Source organism: Microcaecilia unicolor, chromosome 12, assembly GCF_901765095.1.
Source record: "Microcaecilia unicolor chromosome 12, aMicUni1.1, whole genome shotgun sequence".
Lineage (NCBI taxonomy): Eukaryota > Metazoa > Chordata > Amphibia > Gymnophiona > Siphonopidae > Microcaecilia > Microcaecilia unicolor.
In genome coordinates, this window is record NC_044042.1 from 29,128,324 (window position 1) to 29,155,595 (window position 27,272).

Sequence of the window (27,272 nt, forward strand, 5' to 3'; positions counted from 1 at the left end):
GGTCTGATGAGTCACATTGTAACCGCCATGAAGCTGGCTATAATTGGTTGGTTGATGCCCAACAGGTAAAGCTGGACGATGAGGGCCCTAGACCTTGACTGATAAGGCCTAGTATCTGGGAAGGGGCCTATGGTTGGCCTGATGTTTGAAAAGAGGGCGGTGGGGGGGGGGGGGGGGGGCTATAACTCTGCCATGCTCTGTACATCGGAATATGCAGGGGTGGGGGGTAAGTCCAGCCCTCACGGTAAGAAGGCATCATGGCTTGTGAGAAAGAATGCCACAGCCCCAAACTGGACCCCAGGTTTCTGCCAAGGAGGCATCAGCCCCATGAGGCAGCAGCTGAAGAGGTAGCGCAGCCAGGGTAAACACTGGCTGCAGAGCAGTGCAAAGGAGTAGCTGGCCTGTGCATGGTTGGCATGCCTCACACAGCAACTTGGGGGATGTTCAATGCATCTGTGCTGCTTGTGGCCACCATCTGCTGCTGGATAAACTGAAGAAACAATCAATCATTGCACAGAATTTTTTTTTGACCTCACCAAAGTACAAAATGGCCAACCCAAAGAATGCACCATCATCTAGACCTTCTGAATTATGGCTGCCAATTGCCCAGCAGATTAGTTTACAAAAATGGCCGCCAACTGCTCTGCTGATTAACCTTACAAAGATGGCTACTGCCCTGCTCCGATATGTCCGCCCCCAAAGACCCTACCAATATGGCCACCGGGTGATGCACTAGGACTCTCCCTTACAACTTCCTAAATGCCACTGATACTGACCCTGCTCAGATTGCGGCCAGATGTTAGCTTACTCCCAAAACACACTAATGTATCTCTCCCTTTTTTATTTTTTAAAGCACTGAATGAAAGTTTTGAATCCAGTCCCAGCCTAGGAACCTACCTCACTGTGGTGTATACAGCTAGATCATCCCCAGGGCCAGCCAATCATAGCGCCTAACACCATAGCGCCACTTCATGTGTGTCTATCTCCTGCCCCAAATCCACAGTAATAATCCTGCGATGCACCCGGAGACCCCTAATGCCTGACCCCTCTTGTTAATCAGAAGCTGTGCAGCCCCGAGGCCCCCGGGGATCCCTCCAATCCGACTCCCCCTCGCAGACCAGTGTTTACCTGCAACAGGGCCGTGCCGATGCGGTAAGCGAGGTAAGTGCCGCAGGGGGGCGCCCACCTCTGGAGGGCGCCGCCGTGGTGCTTACCCTCGCCCCGCGCCGCAAAGGCCTTTAAATCTTTTACCTGGGTCGCAGCAGCGTCAGTGAAAGCACTGCCGACCAGCAAGGGCGGGGCGGTGGGGGCGGTCCGCCCCGAGTGTCATCAGAAAGGGGGGTGCCGCTGCTCCCGCTGCTCTTCTTCCTGGCAGCCCCTCCCCCGCACCAGCCCTTTAAAAATAAATTGCCGACGCGAATAGCGAGCGCAGCACCTCGTGTGCAAGTAAAAGAAGCGGATCCGATCATCTCATTGGGCCTTCCCTCACTGTCCCGCCCTCCTCTGACGCAACTTCCTATTTCCTCTAGGGCGGGACAGTGAAGGAAGGCCCAATGAGATGATCGGATCCGCTTCTTTTACTTGCACACGAGGTGCTGCGCTCCCTATCGCGTCGGCAATTTATTTTTAAAGACCGGGTGGCAGGGAGAAGACGAGGCAGGGTGAGGGTGGGGGACAGATGGGGTGAAGGTGGGGGGGACTTGGATAGCAGAAGGGACTGGGTGGGAGACAGATGGGGTGAGGGGGATGGGCAGAAGGGACTGGGTGGGAGACAGATGGGGTGAGGGTGGGGGGCACTTGGATAGCAGAAGGGACTGGGTGGGAGCCAGATGGGGTGAGGGGGACTCGGATGGGCAGAAGGGACTGGGTGGGAGACAGATGGGGTGAGGGTGGGGGGGCACATGGATAGCAGAAGGGACTGGGTGGGAGACAGATGGGGTGAGGGGGACTCGGATGGGCAGAAGGGACTGGGTGGGAGACAGATGGGGTGAGGGTGGGGGGCACTTGGATAGCAGAAGGGACTGGGTGGGAGACAGGTGAGGGGGACTCGGATGGGCAGAAGGGACAGGGTGGGAGACAGGGTGGGGGGCACTTGGATAGCAGAAGGGACTGGGTGGGAGCCAGATGGGGTGAGGGGGACTCGGATGGGCAGAAGGGACTGGGTGGGAGACAGATGGGGTGAGGGTGGGGGGGCACATGGATAGCAGAAGGGACTGGGTGGGAGACAGATGGGGTGAGGGGGACTCGGATGGGCAGAAGGGACTGGGTGGGAGACAGATGGGGTGAGGGGGACTCGGATGGGCAGAAGGGACTGGGTAGGAGACAGATGGGGTGAGGGTGGGGGCACTTGGATAGCAGAAGGGACTGGGTGGGAGCCAGATGGGGTGAGGGGGACTCGGATGGGCAGAAGGGACTGGGTGGGAGACAGATGGGGTGAGGGTGGGGGGGGCACATGGATAGCAGAAGGGACTGGGTGGGAGACAGATGGGGTGAGGGGGACTCGGATGGGCAGAAGGGACTGGGTGGGAGACAGATGGGGTGAGGGTGGGGGGCACTTGGATAGCAGAAGGGACTGGGTGGGAGACAGATGAGGTGAGGGGGACTCGGATGGGCAGAAGGGACTGGGTGGGAGACAGGGTGAGGGTGGGGGGCACTTGGATAGCAGAAGGGACTGGGTGGGAGCCAGATGGGGTGAGGGGGACTCGGATGGGCAGAAGGGACTGGGTGGGAGACAGATGGGGTGAGGGTGGGGGGGCACATGGATAGCAGAAGGGACTGGGTGGGAGACAGATGGGGTGAGGGGGACTCGGATGGGCAGAAGGGACTGGGTGGGAGACAGATGGGGTGAGGGTGGGGGGCACTTGGATAGCAGAAGGGACTGGGTGGGAGACAGATGAGGTGAGGGGGACTCGGATGGGCAGAAGGGACTGGGTGGGAGACAGGGTGAGGGTGGGGGGGCACTTGGATAGCAGAAGGGACTGGGTGGGAGCCAGATGGGGTGAGGGGGACTCGGATGGGCAGAAGGGACTGGGTGGGAGACAGATGGGGTGAGGGTGGGGGGGCACATGGATAGCAGAAGGGACTGGGTGGGAGACAGATGGGGTGAGGGGGACTCGGATGGGCAGAAGGGACTGGCTGGGAGACAGATGGGGTGAGGGTGGGGGCACTTGGATAGCAGAAGGGACTGGGTGGGAGACAGATGGGGTGAGGGGGACTCGGATGGGCAGAAGGGACTGGGTGGGAGACAGATGGGGTGAGGGGGACTTGGATGGGCAGAAGGGACTGGGTGGGAGACAGATGGGAGAAGGGGCATGGATCTGGAACTGGGGTCTGAAAAGTGAGCAGGAGGGAGAATGGGGTCATGCCTGGGGCAGGGGTGGATGGGAGAATCAATGGATCTGGAACTAGGGGCAGCCGCAGGTGGGAACTGGGAGCTGAAAAGAGGGGGCATTGAGAGAGGGGGGATAGATCCTGGATGGAATGGGGAGTGAGAGGGAGGGCAGACCCTGAATGGATGGGAGGGGGAAAGAGAGAGGGCAAATGGTGAATCGAAGGAGCAGAGAGAAAGGGCAGACCGTGGATAGAAGGGAGTGAAAGAGCAGACAGTGGATGGAAGGGGCAGAGATAGAGGGCAAATGCTGGAGGGAAAGGAGAGAGAGAGGGCAGATGGTGGATGGAAGGGGGAGAGAGAGATGGCAGACTGGGGCAGATGGTGGATGGAAGGGGCAGAAATAGAGGGCAGATGTGGATGGAAGGCACATTAGAGAGGGCAGACACTGGATGGCAGAGAGAGAGCGAAGACAAATGCTGGATGGAAGGAAGACGGTGAAAAGAAGATGAGGAAAGCAGAAACCAAAGACAACAAACTGTAAATATATATTTTTATTATTTTGCTTTAGGATATAGTATTTTAGCTGTGTTAATAAATGTTTATAAATAGAACATGTAAATAAGGTAATCTTTTTATTGGACTAATTTTAATACATTTTGACTTAACTTTCAGAGAACAAAACCCCCTTCCTCAGATCAGGATAGGATACTGTAACAGCACTATACTGTATTGACCTGAGGAAGGAGATTTTGGCCTCTGGCAGTTAAATGTATTAGTCCAATAAAATGGTATTATTTTATTTTCTGTATTTGTTTTATTTCTATTTGTTAATTTGTAAAGTGGTGATTGGTATTTGTTAGTTTTTTCAAATTTACATCTGCTGTCTTTATATTTTGCACAGTACTAGGAGACATTTTTTGTTTCTTTGGCGTTGCATTGTATGCAGAGTCTGGCATCGGGGGTTCAGTTTAATTTTTGTCTAAATAGAAAGTTTATGATTACTTATTCTATAGTGGATTAGGGTGTATCTGTGTTTGTGAAAAAGACATGGCTTTCAGTTGGCATTGACTGTGCAGGATCGACGATCTGTACTATTCTGTCTGGTTTCATTTTACAATAGGTGAATTGATGTTCTAGTGCTCACTGTAGTGCTTAAGATGCTTTCCTTTTCCTTGTGTGACTCATAGAAACGACTGCTTATGGTATGGTAAAATTGCTCTATAGGTCGTGTTTTGTATTCTCGGTATGCCTAGTACTGGATTTGGGGGGGGGGGGTGTTAAAAAAAATGACTGGCCCCGGGTGTCAACTACCCTAGCTACGCCACTGCTGCCGACGTCTCCCTTCCCTTGCACTCGTTGGTTCCCTCAGTGTCCCGCCTTCTTCTGACGTCAGAAGAAGGCGGACACTGAGGGAACCAAGAGCGCAAAGGGAAGGGAGACGTCGGCAGCGCTCCACTTTCACTGACGCTGCTGCGACCGGAAGTAAAAGATTTAAAGGCCCCAGAGCGCGGAGGGAAGGGCAGAGAGGCATGGATGGGAGGGCAGAGAGGCATCGATGGGAGGGCAGGGCCCAGGGAGAGGACAAATTGCTGGAAGGGGAGGGGAGAGAGGATTGCTGGCTATGGATGGAGGAGGGAAGGGCAGAGAGGGACAAGGATGGACATGGGGGCCCAGGGAGAGGACAAATTGCTGGAAATGGAGGGGAGGGGAGAGAGGAGGATTGCTGGCTATGGATGGAGGAGGGAAGGGCAGAGAGGGACAAGAATGGACATGGATGGGAGGGCAGGACCCAGGGAGAGAGGAGAAATTGCTGGAAATGGATATAGAGCAAGAAATGAAGAAGAAAGGAGAAAAGTAAAGAAATAAATGGAAAGGAAGCCCTGGAAATGGAGTTAAGAGGACAGATAGCAGCAGAATCAGATACTGGACCAGCATGATTGAAAAAAGAAAGTCACCAGACAACAAAGGTAGAAAAAAAATCATTTTATTTTCATTTTAGCATTTGGAATATGTCCACTTTGAGAATTTACATCTGCTATCTTATTTTGCAATGTATACCAATTTGTTTCTAAGAATATTGCTGACAATTCCTTTCAGTGTGGCAAGTGGTGAGCGATCATTTTCATGGGGGGGGGGGGGGGCGTGATCATTTTCACGGGGGGGGGGGGGGGGCGCCAATTGATAGTCTGCAGGGGGGCGCCAGAGACCCTAGGCACGGCCCTGACCTGCAACCTTCCACAGAAAGGCACACACTGTGAACAAGGAGAGGGTGGTGCCGAAATATCTCCATGAGCGAGAATGAAACTTCTCGTTGGGAGTGGGGGGGGGAATTACTTTACTTGTGGCCTACCTACTTCTGTGGTCAGGTAAGCTGATGCACTCCTCCTGAGTGCCAAGCAAAAATGGCGCCCAGGACCTCTCCTGGTCCCTAGATACCTGCCCACCTATCTCCGCCCCCTCAGCAAGGTGCCAGTGTGCAGTGGGAAAGCCTCCATCCACACCCACCCCGACTATCCTGCATAGGTCCGTCAGGTGCATGGCACCATGTTAACGGCAGCTCCGTGCACTAATGGGCACTCGTCTTGTTACAACTCTGACCTTCCTAGCTGAAAGGAGAAGCTTTTCAGACCCTCTTGCTGAGGCAGGCTCTGCTGGCAGTAGGAAAAGCTGCTGGAGCTCAGATAAGAGTAAACTGTGGTTCATCTGGGTCACAGGGACCATCAGGATGAGTTTGGAGACACTTTTATTGTTTTGGGATTAGCAAGAGAAATCTCTTTATAATGTGACAGGGAAGTGAGAGCAATCTTGGCATGTGTGAAGTCAGAAGCTGTATTTGCTGATGTGTAGTGCATAGTTTTCTGTAAGGAAACCAATCTTTGTAATTCACGAATTATTAGTGCTTTTTGCAAGAGCAGATCTATTGTGATTTATTTGTTGTCAGAGAATTATATTTTTGCTAGCTTATTTTTGTACTGATCTTTGTTATCTACAATAAAAGGAATTTATTGTCTGTGCCAAAGCTTGCATAGTCCAGTCTTTATTTCACAAATTCAAGAGGGACTTTTAGTTAACACGTCTCTAGACATTACTATGCTCACGATTTTTGTGCTGAGTGATTGTGCCATTCACTTGAGTTATTGCTACAACTGGACATGGTGCTCTCCAATCACCACAGTCTAAGTCTTCACAAAACTGGTTTCCTGTCAACCTAACCAACTATGGTTACTTAATGGCTTCTCAAACAGAGGCCTTTGTGTTGAACATGGTGTCCATGTATATGGAATAAATAGAATTCTCAATAATGCAATGAGTTGAGTACAAGCTAGTTAGTGTTCATTGCGAAGCAATTGCTCTTCTCAAGAGGTAATATCATAACCAACCAAAGAAGTTTCAAGAACTAGGGCTTCCTTCCAAAATGGCTGCCGAGAGGGGGGTCATGGGTGCAAAATTCCCCAGGCCAGGCCTCAAAAGGGGCCTGGCACCGGCAAGACTTCCGGAGGCAGGCAGAAGGTTCGGCTCCCTCGGTCTGTCTCTCTCCTGCTCCTGTGCGTTGGGACCCAGGTGCTTACGTTAACGTAATAACCCGGGTCCTGGCACACAAGAATAGGAAAGCGACAGGCTGAAGGAGGAGCAGATGCATGAAGGTAAAGGGGTGGGGGGTGGCAGCCTTGGCCTGGGCCCGGCTCTGTCTCTCAGCGGTCCTGCCTTTCAATATACTGGTTTACCAAGCCACAGGAAGGACTTGGGCTGAAATGCTATTCTGTGAGCAGAATGTTCCTGCAGCAGGCATTTTGTAAGTGAAATGTTAGAGAAGCAGAAAGGCCTCATAACAGGACTTTTTACAGGAGGAATATATAACTGGGGTTGTAAATGCTGAGTGTTCTATCAAGCAGGCCTCCAGCAACAAAAGTCAATTTGTGAATAAGAGACCTTGGGAATGCTGACATGAGACTTCTCTCTGACTCACAAGTTGGAACTTAGCCTGGCTGATGATTAAAACTCTCTGTGGCATAGTATGACTGCACAAGGTGTGTGTGGGTGAGTCTGGCAGATGTTCTGGCAATTGTTATCTGATCATGTCACGACCCTTGATAAATTCTTCTGAAGCTTCACTGTCCCTGCTGACTGGAAAGAAAGTGAGCTATGATGACACTACGCCTTCTCTTAACAGCACAGCAGGCTGAGAATCAGGGAAGCCAGGATCCAAATCCTACAGACACCTTTTGTGTGTCACAGCCCCGCTGTGCCCTCCTGCACCACACCGCACCTGCACCCACGCTGTGCACAGGGGTTGCGTCCTGCAGCTTTTCCCAGGACTTCCTTCCACTTCTGCTGTGGCACCGATGCAGGCATTTCCGGCACTCCGGGACCCGCCACAGGTCCTTCAGTCCTCCCTCTTGCCAGGTCTCTGGAATGGCCGTGTTGTCTGCTGTGAGGCTCCCGCAGTGACGTCATTGGTTGTCAATAAAAATAGCCAGCATCCCTTCCCCAGACCTCAGTCCCTTCACCACTGTGTCAAATTTATGCCCTGAATGCACCGTGAAAAAAAACTTGCTCATTGGCCTTCACTCGCTCGCTTAGATATGGGCCACCATAGGCATCTCTGCACTCTGGTCCAGCATCTTCCAATTGCCTGGCGGCTTCCTTACCCCCCCCCACCCCCACCCCCACTTTTCCAGCCAAAAAAAGTAATATAAAGGTGTGGAGCTGCTGTTTAGGGCACACAGCTGATGGCTCTGCTGTGTGGCCCCTTTCTGACATGGAATTCCTCTTTCTGAGGGAAAAACCAGCAGATACAGCTTAGACAATGGCTCTGCACATTTATGCTTGGTTTTTGGGGGTTTTTATTGGCAGGGGGCTAAGGAAGCTCTGCTAATGGACTGGGGCAGGGGGGGCATCCACAAAAGATTGCCCAGGACCCCATCAGAGTCGTAGCTAGGTGGGTCACCAGGGGAGAGACCGTTTCCGTAAACGGACTTCCAATGGCGTCGGCGCCTATTTTTCACATAATCTGTCACGTTTAAAATACACACCAGCGCTTTTGGCAGTCCGCTCTTCGCTCACCCCGTGCCATCAACCTGGCTACGCTTCTGGGCCCTATAGGTAGTTAAAGTGGCCCTATGGCTGCATGGCTGTTCCTAATGTATAGCAAAAGTAGAGGCTGACAAATGCGCAAACCAATAGGGAGATAATCTCAAAAAACAGTTTATTCAGAATATTCATATCAATATCAAGGACCCGACACGGTCCGTGTTTCGGCGCCAAAGCGCCTGCCTCAGGGGTCACAATCAACTTTCTCTGAGGAGAAGCTGATAGGCTTGAATGTCACATGGTGTTTGCTGATCGGTTGGCTGTTCCTTTGTTCTCTCTGTGGATTAACTTGCATATACAAAGGAATTCAAGCCTACCAGCTTCTCCTCAGAGAAAGCTGATTGTGACCCCTGAGGCAGGCGCTTTGGCGCCGAAACACGGACCGTGTCGGGTCCTTGATATTGATATGAATATTCTGAATAAACTGTTTTTTGAGATTATCTCCCTATTGGTTTGCGCATTTGTCAGCCTCTACTTTTGCTGTTTTGCTTTGACTTTCCGTGAAGGCTCCTCCTGTCTTCTTGGATTTGTTCCTAATGTATGACAATTGAGTTCAGTGACTGGTACGTTATCTAAGGAAAAAAGTGCCAGATAAATCCAAGTTACTAACAGTATTATATTAAAAAATAATATAATATAGTGCTGTTGATTAATCACCATTAACATTTGTGAATAACATGCAATTGTTAATGGCAATTAAAATTATTAATGCCATTAATGCTGCCATGAGAGGTGATAAGTGTGCATCCACCTCCTTCATGAAGCCCCAACCCCCCAAGGGCATCCCCACTCCCGGAAGAACTCCCCCCCCCGACCCCCCCCCCCTGTAGGAGCCCCAGCCCTACCTTAGGGACAGGTAGAAGTGAACCCTAGTCACTCCAGGCTGTGCCAGTTCTGGGTTCAAAATGGCAAATCCACCCCCCTCCCCTCCAATATTTAGCCTTCTACCAGTTAGTTTTGATGTCTAACTACCAGCTAGCTAAGCGGATAGGGGACTAAATATCGCCATTATCTGGTTAACTGTAGTGGTCAGATGGAATATGCAGCGCCCTATCCATGCAGCAATTAAACCTATAATTATTTTCAATCAAAATGTTTAATTGGGCAATTAATTGTGATTACAATTTTTGATCAAACAGATATAAAATAGCTGCTGTTCAAACAAAAATTGTAATCCCAATTAAACATTTTGATTGCAGTTAATATCACCGAGATGCGTTTCCCTGAGCTTTTTTGAAATGGATAAATCCCACTGCTAATCATTTCTATAGCACTATTATATTTACACAGTATATGCAGGTACTTTCTCTATGCCTAGAGGGATCACAATCTAAGTTTTTGTACCTGGGGCAATAAAGGACTTAAGTGACTTGCCCAAGGTTATAAAGAGCTGCAGTGGGAACTGAACCCAGGCCACCAGGATCCAAGCCCAACCATTAGGCTACTCCCTGACACCTCCACCCCCCCCCCCCCCCCCACCACATCCTCTCTACTGCCAACAGCACCAACTTTTCCAGTGCATTATAGCCACTCAGTTTGCTCCGCTTCAATTTATAAACTGCAATAAATACAGATGGAGCCAGGAAGCCCCTTAGTGACCAGAGCACTTGGGGGGTAGCAGTGAGAGGGGAGGAGAGCGTTCCTGCACCATGGAACATAAGAAATTCACAGCTGCCACACTCCGTGCATGGCTTCTCTAGGGTACCAGGATAGAGGGAAAGTATTTACGAGCTCATTTTCTTCTTCAGGCTCAGAACAGATATCTCTCTTGTTAAATCTCTGATCAGCAGTCTAGGAATGTACAGGAAGATGCAGCCAAGAGGTCAACAAATCAGAGTTTAATAAATTATTGACCTGTTTGTTCATTTCTCTATCTTTTCTACAACCCACTCCCCTGGCCCCCTCCTTTCCCCTTCAGATTCACTCTTGTGCGTCTACCTGTTAAATCTGTTTCTTGAAAAAAGAAGGTTAGAAGCAATCTGCTTCTGAAACTCAAATATGTTGAACATAACCTTCTGACATATGGTGTTAACAGAAACCCAGATTAAATTGGGTGAATCTAGCTTTGAGTGTATTTATTTGAGAATCAGAGAATGATGTTCTGATCCATTTTTTTTTTTTTTTTAGAGATTCGGGTTTATGGATCTCTCTCAGCAGTCCCAGAACTTTCTTTCATTCTTTTCTTTTAATTGAAATTTCAAATATACAGACTCAACAAAAGATGAACACTATCAAGTACTTTCCTTAGATTGCTCCTGAGTCTATCCCCTTTTAATTTCACTTTATGCTCTCTCATTCCACAGGTTCTTTTTTCAGTTGAAAGAAATTGGTCTCCTCTGCATTTATGCCACAGAGATATTTAAATGACTCTATCATATCTCCTCTTTCCCACCTTTCTCCCACTCTGCTGCTCCCCAGTATCTCTCCACACTCGTCCTTCCCTACACCCCTTCCCGTGCACTCCGCTCCATGGATAAATCCTTCTTATCTGTTCCCTTCTCCACTACTGCCAACTCCAGACTTCGCGCCTTCTGTCTCGCTGCACCCTACGCCTGGAATAAACTTCCTGAGCCCCTGCGTCTTGCCCCATCCTTGGCCACCTTTAAATCTAGACTGAAAGCCCACCTCTTTAACATTGCTTTTGACTCGTAACCACTTGCCTCCACCTACCCTCCTCTCTTCCTTCCCATTCACATTAATTGATTTGATTTGCTTACTTTATTTATTTTTTGTCTATTAGATTGTAAGCTCTTTGAGCAGGGACTGTCTTTCTTCTATGTTTGTGCAGCACTGCGTATGCCTTGTAGCGCTATAGAAATGCTAAATAGTAGCAGTAGTAGTAGTAGGTCTATTGAGGTCTATTAAGTCCGTCCCTATACAATTTATGACGAAGACCACTGACCATTTTAGTAGCTGCCCTCCTGGACTAACTCTATCCTGTTCATATCTTTTGAAGGTGCGGTCTTCAGAATTGTACACAGTACTCCAAATGGGGCCTCACCAGAGACCTATACAAGGGCACTATCACTTCCTTTTTCCTTCTGGCCATTCTTCTTCCTGTGCACCCAAGCATCCTTCTGGCTTTTGCTGTCAGCATTTCTGGCCACCTTAAGGTCATCAGATACAATCGCCCCCAAGTCATGCTTTTCTTTCATGCATAGAAGTACTTGACCCCCTATACCAAACAGATCTCATGCATATTCATTGTGGAAATCTTGAAAACCTGGAAAAATGGGCTCAACTTTTAAACTAAGGTTGAACAAGGAAAAAACAAAATCAATGATAATTTCCTGTCCCTACTGACTCGTTCGCTACCAAAGCTTCTCACTAAATCAAACTAGCTACCTCCCAGATAATAACCTAAAATTCTGGGTATCACAATCAACCAATAACTCACCTTTGAAGGGCATATATCACGGGTGGCAAAAGAGATTTTCAGCACATACTGGAAGCTAAGAAGGATCAGAAACCTACTCTCGATGAAATCATTCCGCCTGGTGGTACAATCATTTACTGTATCCCAGATCAACTACTGCAATGGACTAACTATGTGCAGGCTGCAAAGAGCAAAGTCTGAAAAAACTCCAAACAGCTCACAACACCACAGCAAGACTAATTCACAGAGCCAAATACCAAAGAGCCACCCCACTACTTCGTGCCTTACACTGGCTACCCATAAAAGCCAGAATAGCCTTTAAACTCGCAACGCTCGACTACTCCATCTTATAGGGTCTAGCACCAGAATATATGCACAACCTCATTGATCTCCCACTAAAAAACGCAGTGAAAGGTGCTAGGCACTTTGACCTCCTCCATCTGCCCAACTGCAGAGGAATAACCTACAAGTCCATTTTCAGCATAAATTTCCCTTTCCTGGCCACCAAACTCTGGAACACGCTTTCAACAGATGTAAGATGGTTGCCTGACTATCTCTGATTCCAAAAACGTCTGAAGGCTCACCCATAAACAAAATTTCTGATAGAGAATGGTTAATCAATTTGCTCCTAATCTTCACTTCCTCTATTAACTAATGTGCCTCCTCACACACTTCTCTCTCATATCCTTTCTACATCCTCTCTTAGCACTACTTAAACCACATAGACTCACACCATCTTCTGTATAATTCTCATAATATTATGCAAGACACACCAGATGAAAACCATCTTTTATATTAATTTTGTAGTACTATGTAAGCCACATTGACATGACTTTGTTGTAGTGTGTGGCATATAAATACAAATAAATTGAAATGTTTCCCCATTAATGTTTGGGCATCTTTGTTTGTAAGTTGCATCGAACCTTTTTAGGGATTCTGTGACTAACCAAGCTCCGTGTTAGAATGGATTAGATTAGATGTCCTGTCACTCAGTCATTAGAGTTTTCCTCAGTGAGGGGCAGAAGTGTCCACATACATCTACCCTAGGTAACCCATCACTGAGTCCAGTGAGATGCAGCAAGAACTCCTGTTTCCATGAGCATCAGACATCCAGATGTGGAAACTGAGCTAGGACCTGTCAGCAAAGATCAATGACTCCTGATAACACACTTGAGGGGAACATATAAAGGTTCAACAGGTCTGCGACTGGCACAGAACAAAGAGCAATACCTGGCAGAAAGAATCAAAAGACAAAGGAGCCAATTCTCAGGCGACTAACTTCTGCACACTGTAAGTATCTGTAATCTTTTTTTTTTTTTGTCTTCCCTACCGTGACTCTGTTAGTCACCAAGTCTGTGATTTGTAAATGACAGCAGAAGACTGAGGAGGTATTTTACTAAAGTGTGTTAAAAGTTTTTGTTCTTAATGCACCCTAACAGCAAAATTCAGCACGCAGTAGGTGCAAAGGCTGCATGCTAATTGTTGGGGGCATGCCCAGAACAGCCTCTGAATTAACGCATGGACATGCGAATTAACATGTGTAGAACCTGGTCGCAATTAGCACAGCTGCACTCAGCACCTCATATTGAGAAAGCAGTAAGTAAAGCTGCACCAACAGCACAAATGGAAGGTAGCATGCATTAATTACCGTGTGCCCATTCTCTACCCATTACCTAGTTCTTGCTCCCTAACACAATACGCACTAATGCATGAATTAGCATGCACAAACCTTCATGCCACTGTGGTAGCTATAGCACTTCTGCGATAGTGGTTAAACACATCTTAATTTGCAAATTAGCAGTTGAATGCTCTAAGGACATCTAAATTGGTCCATCTAGCCTTCCCACTTGACATTTGCAACCCACCACTAACTTTTCCTTCTCTTCCTTCCTGGTATAAATTGGGGTGCCAATTTATTGCCAATAACCTAGTATAAATTGGGGTGCCAGGATTTATACCATCTGAAATCCTCGCAGCTATATTAGGTGTGGATCTCCTATATTCTGTAATACTGCATGCATCTTTAGTGAACACAACTGACCAGTAACGTACCAAGGGCAGGGCGATGGGGGCAGTCCACTCTGGGTGCATGTAGTAAGGAGGTGCACAGAGCAATCGCGAGCTGACAGCCACTCAACTGCTCCGCGCACCCCCTTGCTAGGAGGAAGGGTGGTGGGGGTGATGAGCTGGGGGGGTGCAGCAATGACCCACCCCAGGTGGCAACCAAGCTAGGTACGCCACTGCCCCTGACCCACCCATGCAGCTCCCATGGTCACGCTCACAAGAATTTACGTGCACATTTTAAAGACCAGCGCCTAGCAAGATGTACATGTAAATTTGAATTGTTGCCAATTAGCACCAATAATTGATTGCTAGTGCCCAATTACTGGCGCTGATTGGCTCATTAGTCAATTAAATTGAATGTGCAAATTGGACATGCGCCCAAATTTGCGCACACAATTTTGAGTGCTATTTATAGAATTGGGGGGATAGTGCATTACAAAAAATGATTTAGGATGCCAAGTTTCCCCCTCCCCCCCCAAGTGGTGGAAAGAGACATATACTCTACCATATAGAAGAGCATACATGAATGGTACTTTATAAATCATGGCGACTATATTTAAGATGCTGAGTCCTTCTAGGTTGGACAGAAATAACCTCTTCTCTCTGCTTCTCCCTACCTCAGGTCTCAGTATGGTCTCCCAGAAGGTAGCAGCTCTTCTTCTGGTTGTGTATGTAATGGTGCTGCTGGTGGAGCGTTCCGAGGGATACATCTCCTTTGTATCTCATAATGATGCCACAAAGATGAAAGTAAGGAGGAAGTGACAATTAAACCTTAGTACCAAATGGGCAAGTGAGAGCCTGGGAGAACAGATAAACGGGATTGAGAGAGGAGTGGGGTAGAATTAGGGAGAGGGTGAAGAAGTTAGGGAATAGGGGTCAGGTTAGACAGAGTGGGATACAGATGACAAGCCACAATTTAACATTTGGGAGAATGGACTAAAGAATGGCTTGAAGTTAAGATTGGGTTTAAGGACTGGATTAGGGATAATCAAGTCAAATCAATGTTCTAGAGCCAGTAGGACAGCCCTTAGTTGGTAAGGCAGTTCCACGGGTGCTGTGATAGCCATAGAAAGAGCATCCTTAGTGACTCTCTTCCAATACAGTCAGTCCTGAATAGCTGCAGTAAAATCATCCATGCAGAGGTGAAGCCATTTTGTTTTAGCTCTGATTTGCCTGTGCCAGGTCTTTCTTAGGGTTAGTGAGAGGAATAAGAATTATGTTGAGGGTTATATTATAATATATTCTTGTTTTACTCCACGCTGTATGACTTTTTGTTGAAAGTTGCTGACTATAAGACTTTGTGTTAAATTACATTATAAAAAATGGATTAGGTCTAGGGGAATTGTGCTAGGATTAGAATTGATAGAATACACTTTAATATTCCCTTATCTCTTGTTTGTCTGTCCTAATTAGATTGTAAGCTCTGTCGAGCAGGGACTGTCTCTTCATGTTCAAGTATACAGCGCTGCGTACATCTAGTAGCGCTATAGAAATGCTAAGTAGTAATAGTAGTATGGCCATTCCTATTAAAGCAGAACACAGATCCCAGGAATAGACTATTGGTCAGTGCAGTGGATTGTAGAGAAGGGGACTCAGTCCCATATCCCACACTGACTGGTATACTTGTAGTGGAATGTGTGAGCCCAGGCTCCAAAAAACACTAAATACCTACTGTACCTACATATAGGTGACATCTGCAGGATAAGGGCTACTGTAGTGGTGTACAGTTTGGTACAGTAGGATTTTGGTGGATTTTGGAGGGCTCCCCATACAATATAAGGGGGTAACTATTAGATTGTAAGCTCTTTGAGCAGGGACTGTTTTTCCTCTATGTTTGTGCAGCGCTGCATATGCCTTGTAGCGCTATAGAAATGCTAAATAGTAGTAGTAGTAGTAGTAGTAGTAGTAATATATAACTGGGACTTTTATGTGAAGTCCACTACAGTGCCTCCTAGGGTGTCCCACTGCTCTGCTGGGATGTCTGTGTGACCAGTGTACTAAGAATGCTGCCCCCGTCCCCACCCCATACATCAAACCGGCTTGTTTTAGTGCGTTTTCCCCTTGGATTTGTTTTCCCCGAAAACTGTCAAAAAAAGATGGATGCACTAAGCACAAAAAGGTCTAGCAAGTGGCCATTTTTGAAACAAAAAATTGGATGTTTTTCTGGTTTGAAAATGGCCATGTTCGTTACTGGATTTTTTGACTTTCTTTTTTTTTTTTTTGCAAAACATCCATATTGAAAATGCCCCTCTATACATCTGCTCTTCTCTTTTAATATTCATCCACGACTCAAATCTCCACCAACCAATTTCTGGCCTTACATCTTCAACTTACTATCACTGCTACACCAGTTTATCTTCAATTTATGCTGTACCATAAGCTTTTACAAACAGATTTTTTTTAAACTTCTTTTAAATTGCTTTGTATTTTTTTTTTTTTTAGTTACATTTGTACCCCGTGCTTTCCCACTCATGGCAGGCTCAATGCAGCTTACATGGGGCAATGGAGGGTTAAGTGCAGTATGTCAGACTCACAGAAACAGAAGCCTGCGCAGCCTTCTACATGGAATGTTGGACACTAGCAACATTCCATGTAGAATCTCAAATAGTAGTAACAGAATCTCCAATAGTAGCAACATTCCATGTAGAATCTCCAATAGTATTTATTTTACCCTGCACTTTCCCACTCATGGCAGGCTCAATGTGGCTTACATGGGGCAATGGAGGGTTAAGTAACTTGCCCAGATTCACAAGGAGCTGCCTGTGCCTGAAGTGGGAATCAAACTCAGTTCCTCAGTTCCCCAGGACCAAAGTCCACCACCCTAACCACTAGGCCACTCCTCCTGCCCTTGTTTTTGTGCGTTTTCCCCTGTTATCATTTGAGTATTCAATGGCAATTGATTCCATAATACAGGACCACCAACTGGAAAAAGAACAGCTGCGAGTTACTTCATAGTGTACTTTCCTTAATAATGGTATGTGCACATGAACAGGGGTTTCAGATCTTAAAGAACGATTGGCTTATCTGTTTTCTGCACTGTAGTACTTGACACGTTTCTGCATAAAGTTTCTTGCAATTTTTTGTGGCTCCAGGACAGAGAGAGGAACAGGGTTCTGAAGAAATCAGTGAACTTACAGCCACGCTCAGAAGAGGAGGGTTACATGAACATCATGGACTATGATAACAGGGATGAGGCAGAAATCATCAAGGTACAAATTTCTCCACTACTATCACCCCCACCCCCCAAAACAAAACAAACAAAAAAAACAAGGCACAGATCATTGATGCGTGGATATGTAATAGGGATGTGCAGTCGTTTCAAATGAAAATGAGAGGAAGAAACCCAAAATTTCCTGGTTTTTTTATGTGTTGTTAATAGGGTGCCCTCTTTTACCAAACCTCACCTTAGATCACTGAACATCACTGAAGGCCCCTAGGTTCATGGCCCCAAAAACATCGCTGGTGGCCCGAGTTGGCCCCACCAGACCAATCTACACAGTGTGGGGTCAAAATGGAAGCATGGAGGCAGGAGTGAGTACGTATTGCTGCTGCCTCCCAACTTAGAGGTGTGCAGAGAGAGGGATCAGGTAGGTAGGACCACCAGGGACATTTTTTTTTTTTGGGGGGGGGGGGGGGGTAAGAGAGTTCAGTGGGTCCCAGTGTAGTCTGTAGGAGCTAGGTGAGGAGGACCACCAGAGAAAATCTTCAGGGTGGAGTGTGAGAAGTCATAGTCTAAGGGCCACAAGCCACTAAGGACATTTGTGGGACGTTGGGGGGGGGGGGGAGGTGCGAAGAGTCATGGGTGTTTGAAGCACCCAGGGAGATCAGGGAGTCGAAGGTGGTGAAAGAGTAAAGAGCAGGTTGGGTCTGTGCTAGTGTCATGTGGGTTTGCACAAGACCAGCATAGACCTGGGTTCCTACGCATCCAGTGTGTTCTATTTGCATACTATTTGGTTACTGCAGTGTTTATGCTTATGTTTATTAAATTGCTCGATATAACGCAACTACCAACAAAGGAACTTAGCTGTTCACAATTAAAACTGAAATTATAACAAAGAACAAATAACAGAAAAGGAACGCCATTATTAAGAGCAAAAGGTCAGTTAAATAAAATAACAAAGTTTAAAAACACACATCATTACTTCAGGGACAGGGTGCAGCTCGTGGCTGATCTGGCTCCAGTGTTATACCGAATGGGGGTGTTAGGATGCATTAAAAGAGCAATTTTATAAACAAGGTACTAAGATGTAAACATTCAGAATACTAGCATATATGGCTGGTATTAAGTATGGGTCAGTGGCGTAGCTACGGGTTGGCCTTAGTGGGCACAGGCCCACCCTGTTTGACACACCAAAAAGGTTCAGCGGCGGCCACCTCATTCTCTTCTCTCCCATCCCCAAATCTGGCATTTCTGCCTTTGCCCGTGGCCTGGCAATTCCTTCCCTTTCTCTCTGATCTACCTCAGCATCTTTGCCAGTGCAGCAGCAATGCTCATCCTTTGCAGCATCCACCCTCACTGACATCACTTCCTATTTCCTCTCTGGTGGGATGCGGCAGAGAGAAGCCTGTGAGGCCAGTGAAACAGCAGATGTACATCACTGCTGTGTCTGCAAAGATGATGAGATAGATTGGGGGAGTGTGGCTGGACCACAGGTGGGGAGCAAATGCTGGATTTGGGGTGGAGGAGAGGGAGAGAGATACAGGACACAGCGGGGAAGGAAGTTTTGGAAGGCTCACCCATCTTAACTGTGGGTCCACCCAAAATGATAGGTCTGGCTACACCACTGGTGGTGTAGGCATCTAAATCTTAAGAATGCTAATACCGGTTACACTAGATGCTTAGGTTCCCTTATAGAACAGACTCCTACCGCCCACCCTCAGGGCATCTAATTGGAGGTGCCCAGTTACAGAATTGCTCCCTAATCGTTAGTGCACAGTTCTGATGCAAGCACACTGCATCAGATCCTGAGTGGCGCTGGGCCTTTTCAACGTTTTTTTTTCTTCCACAGCTGACTGCTCCCGTGGAGTCTGGGATGAGGGTGGACTCGAAACAGCTGCAGAAGTATCAGCTTCTCCTGGAGATGCTGTTAAATGAGAAGATACCAGAGGCCCAGAAAGGTAAAAACCTCTGTTATAAGGGTGATTCAGTGGTTTGAGCTATAACTTTAAAACTCCCGTTTGACAGTGACTCGCCTTGAAGTCTATGTACTAAAGCTCTTTAGTTGCTGGTGTTCATATGTGCACTAAATCCCACTTTAATACAGGATTTACTAAAATAATTATATGCAAAAATTGCCATGTTTAATTAAACATGGCTGCAATACCTGACCGGGAGAAATGTGACCATTTACTGTGGGCAGCACAGTACCTGGCACAGGGAGCTGGGGTACCAAAGTAGGGCCTCTCATCCTTGCCACTGTTCCCTCTAAACTGAGTGGAAGTCCTCCACCTACAGTCCTGCCAGTGGGAGGTGCTGTTTCACTATCCCATTTTCAATAGTGAGGGACAGGCAAGCTCTGCAGGACTCCAGAGAAACTGCCTGTCCCTAGCGATTAAAAACACAATATTGAAGCAGCACCCCCTACTGGCAACAATGCAGTTGGAGGATTCCCGCTCAGCTTAAAGGAAACAGTGTAGTCCCCACCCCTCCAGCTTCTGAAGATGTCAATTGTAATCCCACGCCGCCAAATCAAACACCCCATCCCTGACACCACCCTCAAGGCTCTGGGTCAGCACGGTAACAGTTAAGCACACCTCTATAGGTGCACTTAAATTTACCTGAACAATGAAGATGAGGTAAATATTATCTTTACATTTATTAAATCTTGCGCTATACTGCATTTCAAGAACATATGCGCTAATAGTTATCTCGCCAATCACTGTAAAACACAGCATCATACAACCTTAGAAATATAATTGAATCAATGTAATTTCTAACAACTGTTAAATGTAAGCCACTTTGAACCAAAACTCTTTTTTGGATAGGTGTGGGATACAAGTATGAATAAATAAAATAAAATAAATAAATAAAAGCACTTTACAATCTAATCCATAAATCAGGGGCCCTCAAATCCAGTGCTCGAGGTCTGCAACCCAGCCTGATTTTCAGGATTTCCACAATGAATATGTCTGAGATCAATATGAATGCAATGGAAGCAGTGAATGCAAATAGATCTCATATATATTGATTGTGGAAATCCTGAAAACCAGGCTGAGTTGTGGACTTCAAGGACTGGATTTGAGGACTCCTGCAATAAATATAATATAAACACAAATATATTACAAAATTAGAATATAATAAACAGACCAGTTATATAGGACTAGATGCTGTATATAACACCTAGAAAAATCGGTGCCAAAATGAAATTCATCTAAGAGTATTCTACAAAGTACACCTTAATTTAAGCGTACTTTATAGAATAAGCCTAAATTCCACGCGGTGTATAGAATACACCGAGCACCAGTTCGCACAGCTAAATTTAGTCTTGGGCAGTTACGCCAAGTAAAACATGGTGTAAATCACAAAGCTTAAATTAGGCACAAACCAGGTGTATTCTATAACAACTCGCATAGATTTTAGAAATACCCAGTACCCGCCCATTCCACGCCCACTTTTCAACTATGTGACTTAGAATTTACACTCAGCACTTTATAAAATACGCATAGACAGTTCTGCACGTAAATTCTAATTAATGCCAATTAGTATCAATAATTGCTTGTTAATTGGCAATTATCGGACTGTATTTGCGCACGCAACATGAGTCGCGCTATATAGAATCCGGGGGCTAGTACATAACAAAAATAACCAAAAATGAATAATAAAAACAAATAACTTCCTAGTTTTGGTCCACCAAGTTATTTTCATATTTAACACAGGTAGGAAACTCTGTTAAAATGTTATGCACTCATGTTATTTTTAACCCAATCATATTTAGTACACTGATAAGACATTAGCTGGGTTAATATGTTCACGGTATCTAATGTGCGCTACGTGCATTCCAGTGCATATTCATGCATGCATTAACCATTAAAGTGGCTTAGGACAGACACACCCCGTTACCTCCTTGGGCCTTGAATTGGGTAACAATATTCCTCCCTCTCATTAGGAACTGTCACACAGATCAGGCACTAAAACTGGTAGCCAGGATTTCCACCGCACAGGCTACAAAAGCATGTTTCAAACATATAAACTATAAAGCATGTTGAGAATACATTTATATGAAAGAAATTAAGGGCCCAATAGTCAAAAGACTTACGCTTCTAACTTAGAGTTATGTCTTAAATTGGCCTTTTTGAAAATGGACAAGGGCGGAGTGCCTACATTTATATTCGAAATTTCACTAAACTCCTAAATTTAGGAGCATAAAAAGTGGGTGGATTTAAGGTGGGGATAAAAACATAAGAGCTTAAAATTGATTTTCAGCACTAGGCTCATAAATTAGGCTCCTAAATCTAGGAAATGAATTTTATTTTTGTTACATTTATACCCCGCGCTTTCCCACTCATAGCAGGTTCAATGCGGCTTACATATTATATACGGGTACTTATTTGTACCTGGGGCAATGGAGGGTTAAGTGACTTGCCCAGAGTCACAAGGAGCTGCCTGTGCCTGCAGTGGGAATTGAACACAGTTCCCCAGGACCAAAGTCCACCACACTAACCACTAGGCCACTCCTCCACTAGGCCTAAACTATTAAACATAACTTTTAAGCTCCTAAATTTTAGGCCTTTTACAAATATACATAATTAATTTTTGTTGTTCTTTATTTCTTGTTACAGCTGACTAATGAATACTGGAAGAGGAGCAAAGAGACATCACCCTAATCACCCTGCCCTTCACTTAGAGAAACTCAAGTGTCAAGCACTTAAAAAGCAAAGCAAATCTCTTTTAAAGAATAAATACATTTGTGAGCTAATAAGCGTCTGTTAATTTTAAAACAGAATCTCTCTTCAGAGAGTGTTATATGCAGGGGTGTGCTGGTAAATTTTTAACAACAGGCTCTTTCTCCGGATGTAGACAGCTCTACAGTTGGAAGGGCCAGGGATGGCCAGTGGAGGTGGGGGGGGGGGGGGGGGGAGAAACACTTGCCTCTCTCTCCTCCCTCCCTTCGTGCGAGCATGCTAGGCATACCTTTGCTGGCAGCCAATAAATGGACTGCCACCACTCCCAACGTCTTGCTCTAAGCAGCATGCTGGAACTTCTCTCGCATGCTTGAGAAGTCCCAGCCTGTTGCCCAGAGCTGGAAACATGGAGCGGGGAGCAGCAGTAGTCTATTTACTTGGCTGGCAGGGCTCAGCATCCTCACCAGCAATGTAAAAAATAATTCAGCAGAGGGCCCAATCCCACATTTTGAGAGCCAGTTGTTAAGTAGCCATGGAGGGCCCTACTTTAACAACCGGCTCCCAAAATTCTTAAAAACTTAACAACCGGCTCTTGCGAGCCTGTGAGAGCCTGCTCCAGCACACCACTGGTTATATGCCAGGACACAGTGAACAGAAGCTACTACCTTTTCATTTAGCATCCATAAGTTCAGATTTAATGAAAAAAAACTGTAGGGGCAAAGGGTCAACACAAGGGGAAAATTCTATACATCACCCTCAAAAATGCTACGCAAATTCTATAAAAAAAAGTGTGTGCCCTTTACAGAATCATGCTTAGCGCCGATTTCCACAGCAAACTTTAAATGCCACACTTATGCCTCCTGAAAGCTGGTGTTCATGCTAGCACCCAAGCCAGGCCTGCTCACCTTGTATTCTATATTTTATTTTATTTACATTATTTATATTCCGCTCAATCTCACCTTTCTCAGCGGGTAAGAAAATTAATCACACAAGACGTTCAAATATTTGAAAGGTATCAATCCGCAAACAAACTTTTTCCAGATACAGAAAGGCGGTAGAACTAGAGGCCAGGAATTGAGGTTGAAGGGGGGCAGACTCAGGAATACTGTCAGGAAGTATTTTTTTCACAGAGAGGGTGGTGGATACATGGAATGTCCTCCCGCAGGAGGTGGTGGTGATGAAAACGGTAACGGAATTCAAAAATGTTTAGAAGGAATAGATCCACAGAAGCTTAGCGGTGATTGGGTGGCAACACCGGTAATTGGGAAGCAAAGCCAGCGCTGGGCAGACTTCTATGGTCTGTGACCTAAAAATAGAAAGGACAAATCAAGATCAGGTATAGTATCACATACCATGTGTAATGAGTTTATCTTGTTAGGCAGACTGGATGGTCCATACAGGTCTTTTTTCTGCCGTCATCTACTATGCATATGTTGCTATGAGGTCCTTTTACAAAAGCCACATAAAAAGTGGGCTGTGGTAGTGTGGGCGTGTCTTTTTGGCATGCGCTGGGCCACTTTTAACCGCGGCTGGGAAAAAGGCTATTTTTTAATGGGCAGGGAAATGGATGTGCACAAAAATTATACGGACACGCCTATTTACGGACTAAAACTTACCAACAGCCATTGACCTAGTGATAAGGGCTCATGCGCTACCAGAATGGTAACCGTGCTGCCGATTACTGCCTGAGCTGTACAATCCACATATACTCTGTATGAACTTGAAAGCACCTGTACACTGGGAAAGGAACAGATGTGCACCAAAGACAGTCATACTGAGACAAATAACAATTAACGTAAACATAAATATAATCTAAAGATTTCATACTTCTAAAAACAATATTGTGCTTTTGGATGACCAAAACCCTGGACACATAATCCCCCGGATTCTATATAGGTCACCAACATTTGGATCTGCTCACCAACTAATTAATTAATGAACTATAACTCAGAAGGGGGTGTGGCCATGGGAGGGACATGGGCAGGTTAGGGGCGGTCCCAGAAATTAGGCACAACATTATAGAATTGGGTCATTTACGCACTCAACCATCCTTAGTCGCACACCAGCATTTTCAGCAGGTGCCAAGTGCAGCGCCCAAAGTTAGGTGCATGATCCGTGCTAAAATTGTATTCTATAAAGGGAGTTCCGTGCAGGCACTGTTTGGAGAATACCGCTTTAGTGCGGCTCTTCGCAGTCCCTGACTTTTGGTGCTATTTACAGAATTCTCCCCAATGCCTAAAAGAGGAGCCTGATTCTGCCTGCTTTAAGACTGTGCTCTGTTGTCTCTGGGGACGAAACCTCTCCACGCTATCGCTCTCCACTCCTGCCTATGGGTGCCAACATTATTATTTACTATACTACCCTGCTGCCCTGGTTGCAGGACGCAGAGATGAAGGTATATCAAACAGCCAAAGATGCATATAAACCAATCTTTTTGGCACATGATCCTTTAAAAACCATTACAATTAATAGTCTCATCTAATATAATAATTTGCTCCTCCAACATTCCAATGTGTCTCACTGGGATCGTAACCACCTGCTGACATCACTCCTCCAACATTCTCCTCCAATGTTCCAATGTGTGTCACTGGGATTGTAACCACCTGCTGACGTCACTCCTCCAACATTCTCCTCCAACGTTCCAATGTGTGTCACTGGGATTGTAACCACCTGCTGACGTCACTCCTCCAATGTTCTCCGTCCCCCCTCCCTCCCAGTTCCATGGGACCCTGGAACTGGGAGGGAGGGACGGAGGGACAAAGGGAGGGGGGACCCTGGAAATGGGAGGGGGACACTGGAACTCAGAGGGGGGAGGGGGGCCTGGAACTCGGAAGGAGGTGGAGGTGGCAGGGGAGAGATGCTGCACATGGATGGATGGAGGGGCAGGGCACAGAGGACGTTGCCTGCATATGGATGAATGCAGGGGAGAGAGCATAATGCAGGGGAGGGAGGGGACCCTGAAACTCGGAGGGAGGCAGGGAGGGGATGACCATGGAACTCGGAGGCATGGAGGGTGGGGGGGGATGACCCTGGAACTCGGAGGGCGGGAGGGAGGGGGGACCCTGGAATTGGGAGGGAGGGGGAGCCCTGGCACACACTCTCATGCTCACACACACTCTCACAGACACACTCGCACCCAGTCTCACTCTCTGTCACACACACACACATTCACTCTCATACACACGCCGAGGAAAACCTTGCTAGCGCCCGTTTCATTTGTGTCAGAAACGGGCCTTTTTTACTAGTTTATAATAATTATTAACAACCAAATCTTCCCCTTTGACTGGGAGGGGTATCTATGTTACATATTCCCTGAAGAGAACCGGGTCTTCCTTGTACGAGGAAAAGCCCAGCAGCACTGCCAGGCTTCACCCTGGGGCTTGAGTTACTCCTTCTCTGTTTCAGAAATAATTTATATGCAGCTCTGGCTGTTGATATATCTTCAATTGGGCATCCTCGCCTGGTTATTGCTGGATTCTTCTGCATGGGATGTTCCTGCATAGTAGATAACGGCAGATAAAGACCTGTATGGACCATCCAGTCTGCCCAACAAGATAAACACATGTTCACCGCATCTCAAAAAAGATATAGTGGAATTAGAAAAGGTGCAGAGAAGGGCGATGAAAATGTTAAAGGGGATGGGACGACTTCCCTATGAGGAAAGGCTAAAGCGGCTAGGGCTCTTCAGCTTGGAGAAAAGGCGGCTGAGGGGAGATATGATAGAGGTCTATAAAATAATGAGTGGAGTTGAACGGGTAGATGTGAATCACTTGTTTACTCTTTCCAAAAATACTAGGACTAGGGGGCATGCGATGAAGCTACAATGTAGTAAATTTAAAACGAATCGGAGAAAATTTTTCTTCACTCAACGTGTAATTAAACTCTGGAATTCGTTGCCAGAGAATGTGGTAAAGGCGGTTAGCTTAGCGGAGTTCAAAAAAGGTTTGGACAGCTTCCTAAAGGAAAAATCCATAGACCATTATTAAATGGACTTGGTGAAAATCCACTATTTCTGGGATAAGCAGTATAAAATGTTTTGTACTTTTTTGAGATCTTACCAGATATTTGTGACCTGGATTGGCCACTGTTGGAAACAGGATGCTGGGCTTGATGGACCTTTGGTTTGTCCCTGTATGGCAATACTTATGTACTTGAATTGATTATGCAGGATTTTTAAACCAAGCTAGATTGCTTTCTGCTGCCCCTCTGGGTATCTGTCTGCTATGCAAACCCTGGAACAGGTATGAGATCCCATCTACGGCTGTGGCACTGTGAGTTCCAGTGATCTGGTAGGGGAAAGAGATTTCAGCCAAATGGAGAGGGAGAGTCCGTGTTTTTATTCTCAGCAACTGTAAAAATAAAAGCAGGAGGACAAGATTGTAACCTGGTAATGAGGGTACAAAAGGAGCAGAAACAGGTGTATTGGTATTCTGAAGGAAGGAAGTACAAACAGTGCTGGAAGCAACCCTGGAGCTTCCCTATTCCCTTTCTGGAGGTTTCTAATGATAAGGGCCACATCTCATCTCTCTCTTCCCTGTTCCAAAATCCTCATCATACATTCATAGGTTGAAAGATTTTTAAGCACAGCAAAGCACCCATTGTAGTGAAAGAGTGCAGTCTATAGGGTCTGTATGTTGCCTACTGACTGCCCCAGTCCTTGCTGAAAAGGGATGGACCAGGTTCCAAACGGTTAAATGCAGTGTTGTGTGTCAGCTCACCTGCTTTGTAAAAACTAAGGACTCTTCCTTGATTGGGGAAGAAGGGACCACAGACACATGCGCAAACACACAGAAATAACCCAAAAGCACGAACAAAAGAGGCACAGGGGACTTCCAACACCAGCGCAATCCATTAGTTCTCCAAATACCTTATTAAAAGAAATCACGGCGAGGCCTATTAAAACCAGAGCCCTGTGCAAACAAGATGCACCATGCCCCAAGCACACAGAATGTTTGCTCTGCCGCACAGAGCAATTATAGCTTGCATTGCCGAGGAATTGTTTGCAGTGCACCTCAGAGCACTGCCATATAGGTCACTCATGCAGTATACGTGACACACAAGTAATGGTATTTATTATGCACAGTGCACACTGCAACTTACAAGACACACCTCATGATTTATGAGGTCCCTTACTGCCAAAATAGGATCTCAGGGGGAACATAAATTTGTTTCCAGAGCCAGCCATTAAACCTGAAGTACAAGGAGATAAAGCAATCTGTGTACTAACCCCCATTAAAACTGGCTGGTTAATACACACTGGTGCTCATTGTCAAGGCACACAAGACTTACAAAGTTACACAGTGGCTCATTTTCGAAACAGAAAAACGTCCAAAAAGTGGCATAAAGCAGCAGATGGACTCCCCCCCCCCCCCACAACGTCCAAATCGCTATTTTTGAAACAAGTTTTTAAGACGGTTTCCTATGCAGTTTTTATGCAGCTCATCTAAATCTCAAGGGGGTGTGTTGGGGCTGGGATTTGGGCATTCCCAAAACTCGGACATTTTTCTGCCATAATAGAACAGAACAAAAATGTCCAGGACTAAAAGTTATACAATTTGGCCTAAACCT

The 27,272-nt window shown here is 46.2% G+C and overlaps 1 protein-coding gene across 1 annotated transcript; it reads left to right on the forward strand.

Moving 5' to 3' along the window:
• Window positions 1-257: 257 nt before the first annotated feature.
• On the forward strand, window positions 258-21,715 carry MLN (motilin). Its single transcript, XM_030221679.1, has 6 exons — window positions 258-361; window positions 12,988-13,088; window positions 14,485-14,609; window positions 16,955-17,071; window positions 18,872-18,980; window positions 21,642-21,715. The coding sequence occupies exons 1-6, from the start codon at window positions 258-260 to the stop codon at window positions 21,647-21,649; spliced, it is 564 nt and encodes a 187-aa protein (XP_030077539.1). The 3' UTR covers window positions 21,650-21,715.
• The last annotated feature ends 5,557 nt before the right edge of the window (window positions 21,716-27,272 follow it).

Bases quoted from the DNA above. Each gene is read 5' to 3' on its own strand.
- MLN (XM_030221679.1), top strand. From the start codon at position 258: ATGGCTTGTGAGAAAGAATGCCACAGCCCCAAACTGGACCCCAGGTTT. The intron at 13,089-14,484 runs GTAAGTATCTGT...TCCCTACCTCAG, and splicing joins GCGACTAACTTCTGCACACT to GTCTCAGTATGGTCTCCCAG. The intron at 14,610-16,954 runs GTAAGGAGGAAG...TTGTGGCTCCAG, and splicing joins ATGATGCCACAAAGATGAAA to GACAGAGAGAGGAACAGGGT.